Genomic DNA, 5,457 nt, shown 5'->3' with positions numbered 1-5,457 from the left:
GGTGAGGTGCGTCAAGGGTCGGATCCTGATGATAGGGCTACTTTAACCGAGCATATGAAAAAGAAAGCTTTGGATGATCATAAGCGTCATCTTGATGAACAAGCTGCTGCCCTTCTCGCGGCCAAGAGAGCTAAGCTTCAGAAGGAAGCCCCCCAGCACCTTCAGAGTCTGAAGTCGATTTGGGTGTATTCAGTGGTGGCCGAGGAAACTTGTTGGAGGAGATATATGCTGCCTCTGCTCCTCGCCCTGGTAAGTTACTGTCAACAATATGTTTATGTTGTCTTTTCTTTGGGTGTTTGTTTATTGTTGCTTTGTTGCAGTGCTTAAAACAAGTAAGAAACCGCGGCCGGTGGATATTTCTCAGATTACTCCGCCCGCTTCTCCTCCGTCAAGGATTATTGGTTTGACCCCTCCACGGGACGATGTTGAGGTGAATGTGGAGGGTGGTGAAGGGTTTGTTGGAGGTGATGCTGGAGGTGGTGCGGCTGGAGGTGGAGGTGATGCTGGAGGTGGTGAGGCTGCGGGTAATGTTGCCGCAGGTGACAAGGGTAAGGGTATTGAACTGGATGTGGAGTCTAGTGAGACTACTCTGCAACAAACCATCTATACAAAACGTCCTCCTGGTGGTGGTGGGGCCACGTCTGGCACTGTGCGAGCTTCGCACTTTGAACGTGTGCCGGAGGATTCATGGGATAACCCGGCATGTGATGATATGCCTCATGTTCCTCGTTGGAACCTTATGCAAGGTTCCCGCATGGATGATTTGGACAATTGTCACCAGTTTTTCTCCTTGTCTCTTCCGCCCGCTGAGAGGATGTTTCAGAAAACCCGCAATCGTTTTGCTCTCATGGATGACCATGTTAGGGCTGGGGTTAACTTCTTTGCCACTTCCCAAGAGATTCTTCGCGAATGGCGATCAATGGGGAAGAGACTCTTGAGTTTGAGGATTCTAAAAAGGCGTTTTCTGAGGAGAGGGAGAAGTTTAATGCGGAGAAGAAAGGTTTGCAGTGGCGGGTTGCTGAGGCGGAGAGGAAGTTTGAAGAACAGAAGCAGTTGAACGAGCAGAAGCAGAAGGATTGGGAATCTGCGTGTGCTCGTACAAACTTAGAGATGCAATCGCAGCGCGACGCTATTGTGCGGTTGTCTGGAGAGAAGACGGCCTTGGCTGATGAGGCGAATCAGGTGCGGCTTGCTGCAGAGAAGAAAGAGAAGGAGTACATCGCGCGGATTGACAAGCTAGAGCTTCTTGCTCAAGAGAAAGCAGCAGAATGTGAGACTGCTCAGCGCCTTCTTGATGAGAAGACGGCAGAGTGTCGTGCATCCGAGCTTCTTGCTGAGGAAGCTTCGTCTGATAGTAGGTGGTTGTTATCCCGCGGTGTTCCATTGGTAATGTTCCTTCCTTTTTGCTTTTGTTTTTGTATATTCGTTCTTGCTATCTTACTTCTGTTTGTTTGTTTTCTCTCTTTTTTTTTTTTGTGTGTGTAGCTTGCTGATCGTATCGTTCATTCGCCTGAACTTGCCCGCTACATGTTTGAATTGGGTAGGGCAGGGTATAACAGTGGGCGCAAGTTTGGATATGCTGAGGGTAAGCTTGCTGCTGCCAACAACGAGAAGGATTACAAATTTGAGTTGTACAAGGATGATTGCGATGGTGCGTATGCGGAGAAACGACGAGACTTTGCAATGCTTGAATTTGCCGTTGTTAAGGCTGCTGGGAAGTTAGCTCAAAAAGCCGATGGGGTGGCCTTGTTGAAGAAGGCGTTGGAAGACGGTGGTGCTGGTGGTGCGGGAGGTGCTGGTTCCAGCCATTCTTGAGTGGGAATTTCCGGCCTGTGTGCCGTGTATAGCCTTGAATGGGCTTGTAATGGTGGTTTTTAAGACAGTTTTACATTTCTTACCGGTGGTGTTGTGTATTTGACAATTATGCTGTTACTTTTATCATAGTTATGTAATATTTTGGTATCGTCATAATATGTGCATGTTTAATTACTTTGATTAGGTGTCACGAATGAATGATGGCGCTGACAGGTGGTGTTGTGTTATTACAACGTTTGTTTTCTGTCATTTAGGTATGTGCGCTTTTCATGTGACATACGAAGTGATCGAAACTGCAAGTTATCGTGTGAGCTCAGCCGTGTTCAGCCTTAGGAGCGTTACGATGTTTATTTGCCTTGCTATTGACATTTTCGCGTTTATGTGGGCACGAAGTTATGTTTTGGCATTTTGTAGGCTTTAGTTGTGTTTCTGACCCGGCTGTTCACTCGTTTGTGACGTGCCTTGGAGGTCTACAACGTTTCCTATGGTCGAGCCAGTGATGTTTTCGTGTACGCCTAAAGTAATAAATGCAGTTGTGACAAGAAATATGCATAACATAAAGATAGCCGAACACTTCTTGTATTAGGTAAATGTGTTGGCGAATTGCCTTGTACGATTACATGTTTGTATTATATGTAGCATTTTCGTAATTGTTGGGCATTCCAGGTTCGTGGGATCTCTTTGTTGTTTATGGTGCGTAGCTTGTATGCTCCCTTGCCGAGTACCTCGTCGATGATGTATGGGCCTTCCCACTTAGGAGCCAGTTTTCCCGGTTTTTCTGCGTTTGATGCTTCATTGTCTCTTAGGACATAGTCCCCCGGGTTGAAGGTGCAGATTCGGACTCGGGAGTTGTAATACTTTTCCAGCTTTGATTTGTATTTGGCTTCGTTGATTGCTGCCATCTCCCTCCGTTCTTCTAGGAGGTCTAGGTCGATCCTCCTTTCTTCTTCGTTGTTTATTAGGTTCATGGAGAGCATTCTCGGAGATGGAAGCCCAATCTCTGCTGGGATCACGGCTTCGGACCCATAAACCAAGCTAAAGGGTGTTTCTCCGTTGCTTGTTTTTGGCATTGTTCTATGAGCCCACAGTATGCTGGGTAATTCATCGACCCATCCACGTCTTTTTTCACCGAGCCTTGCCTTGATGCCATCGACGATGCTCTTGTTGACTGCTTCAACTTGGCCATTCCCTTGTGGATGTGCAACTGACGAGAAGGTATGTTCGATGTTCAGTTCCTTGAACCATCGCTCGAGATCATCTGCGGCGAAGTTTGTCCCGTTGTCGGTGATGATGCGGAGTGGTAGGCCGAATCGGCATATGATTTGTTCCCAGATAAATCGTTTAACAACTGCCGACGTGGTTGATGCAAGTGCCTTGGCTTCTACCCACTTGGTAAAGTAGTCTACCGCGACTATGATGAATTTGACTGCCCCCGGAGCTTCTAGGAAGGGGCCCACCATGTCTATGCCCCATTGTTGAAAGGGCCATGCGGTTGTTACCGGTACTAGTTCGTTTTTTGGCCGCATGGTTTTTGGTGCATGCCTCTGGCAGCCGCTGCACTTTCTTAATTCTTTCACCGCGTCGAGATGCATTCCCGGCCAGTAGTAGCCGGCGTTCATTACCTTTGCCACTACCATGCGGGGTCCGGCGTGGATTCCACAAATGCCTTCGTGTATTTCGCGGATTAGATAATTTGCATCATCGGCATCGACACATCTTAGCAGCGGTCCGAGGTATGATTTTCGGTACAGTATTCCGTCAGCCATCTGATAATGTTCTGACTTGTATTGTATCTTCCGCGCTTCGGCTTTGTTTTCCGGGAGTATTCCGGATTGTAGGTACATGATTATGGGTGTCATCCAGGACGAGGTTCCTGTCTGGATGACATTTACTTCTCTGAGTGGTACAGACGGATTGCTTAAAACTTCTATGCGCACGTCCTTGGCCAGATGTTGGAAACTTGTTGACGCAAGCTTGCTTAACGCGTCTGCTGGCTTGTTTTCGCTGCGGTTTATGTGGTGTACTTTGTAAGAGTAGAAGGTTTGTAGCAATGTCTTTGCTTGATGGAGATAAAGTGCCATTATGTCGCCTTTGGCTTCATATTGGCCGTTGATTTGGCCTGCCACCAACATGGAATCCACATGTGCTTCAATGTGTCGGACCCCCATTTTTATTACCAAACGCAAACCGGCCAGAAAAGCTTCATACTCTGCTTCGTTGTTGGTGCTCTTGAAATCTAGACGTGTGGCGTAAGTAAACTCGTGTTTGTCAGGGCTTACTAGCCGTAGCCCCGCGCCTGCCCCGTCTTCGTTGGAAGCACCATCCGTGTACAGAAGCCACGGTTCTTCGGTTTGTTTTTTCTCGGCTTTCTCCATCGCCTTGCATTCTCTGTCTTTGTCGTCTGGGACCTCCGTCATGAAGTCTGCCAGAACTTGGCCTTTGATTGACGGACGTGGTCTGAAGACTACGTTGTGTCCCCCTAACTCTATTGCCCATTTGGCCAGTCTCCCGGATACTTCTGGCCTTGCTATGATATTCCCAATGTTGTAATTTGTTAGCACGTGGATGACGTGATTGGCGAAATATCTGCGCAGCCTTCTTGACGCGTGGATTAGTGCAAGGACGAGTTTTTCCATGATTGCGTATCTGGTTTCTGGGTCGGTCAAGGTTCGAGATACATAATACACAGGTGTCTGGATACCTTGACGATCAACAAGCAGAACGGCTCCGACTGCTTTGTCGGAAGCTGAAAGGTATAAGATCAAAGGTTCTCCTTTGTTTGGTGCGGTTAAAGTTGGTAGCTTGATGAGGCAGTCTTTCATCTCACGGAACGCATTTTCTGCTTCCGGAGTCCATTGAAACTGGTTGGCTAAAAAACGGTTGAGTGCTGCGAGTCGTCCTGCGAGCTTTTGCATATCTTTGACATTTGTTGGCGAAGGCATCCTTTCTATGGCTTGGACCTTTTCTGGGTTCACCTTAAAGCCGTCTTTGGTGACTATGAAGCCCAAAAATTTTCCTTCTTCCATTCCGAAGGAACACTTAGCTGGGTTCAGCTTGATGCTTACGCTTCGCAGCGTGTTGAAAGTCTTCATAATATTTGCCAGCATTGTGCTCTCCTCCTTGCTCATGATGACCAGATCATCCATGTACACTTCTACGTATTTCCCGATGGCGTCACTGAACATTTCGTTCATCAACCTTTGATACGTTGCACCTGCATTCTTTAAGCCGAACGGCATTTTGGTATAACAATATAGCCCCGTTGGCGTGCGGAATGCGGTTTTATCTTCGTCTTGGACGGCCATTTAGACTTGATGATATCCTTTGTAACAATCCAGAAAACATTTCCACTGGAAAGTCGCTAGAGAATCAATCTTTTCATCTATATCTGGTAAAGCGTAACAGTCGCGCGGACATGCTTTGTTCTGATCCTTGTAATCGACACACATTCGCCAACTGCCATTCGGTTTCTTCACCATTACTGGGCTTGCTACCCATGTTTGATACCGGACTTCTCTGATGATACCTGCATTCAGTAGTTCCAGCACCTGTTCTTTCATTGCATCATGCTTGATATCCCCCAGATGTCGTTTAGCATGCACTACTGGTTTTGCATCTTCCGAGACATTCAGCCGGTGTTCT

General features: G+C 47.3%; 1 protein-coding gene across 1 annotated transcript; it reads right to left on the bottom strand.

Moving 5' to 3' along the window:
- Positions 1–2,162: 2,162 nt before the first annotated feature.
- LOC110942723 lies at positions 2,163–5,054 on the bottom strand. Its single transcript, XM_022184489.1, has 2 exons — positions 2,847–5,054; positions 2,163–2,174 (listed from the first exon to the last, which is right to left on the bottom strand). The coding sequence occupies exons 1-2, from the start codon at positions 5,052–5,054 to the stop codon at positions 2,163–2,165; spliced, it is 2,220 nt and encodes a 739-aa protein (XP_022040181.1).
- Between the last annotated feature and the right edge of the window lie 403 nt (positions 5,055–5,457).

Source organism: Helianthus annuus, chromosome 5 (genome assembly GCF_002127325.2).
Source record: "Helianthus annuus cultivar XRQ/B chromosome 5, HanXRQr2.0-SUNRISE, whole genome shotgun sequence".
NCBI lineage: Eukaryota > Viridiplantae > Streptophyta > Magnoliopsida > Asterales > Asteraceae > Helianthus > Helianthus annuus.
Note: the sequence above shows the minus strand (reverse complement) of the source record. Positions and strands in the feature narration are given on the sequence as shown.

Coding starts and splice junctions, on each gene's coding strand:
- LOC110942723 (XM_022184489.1), bottom strand. CDS start 5,054: ATGCCGTTCGGCTTAAAGAATGCAGGTGCAACGTATCAAAGGTTGATG.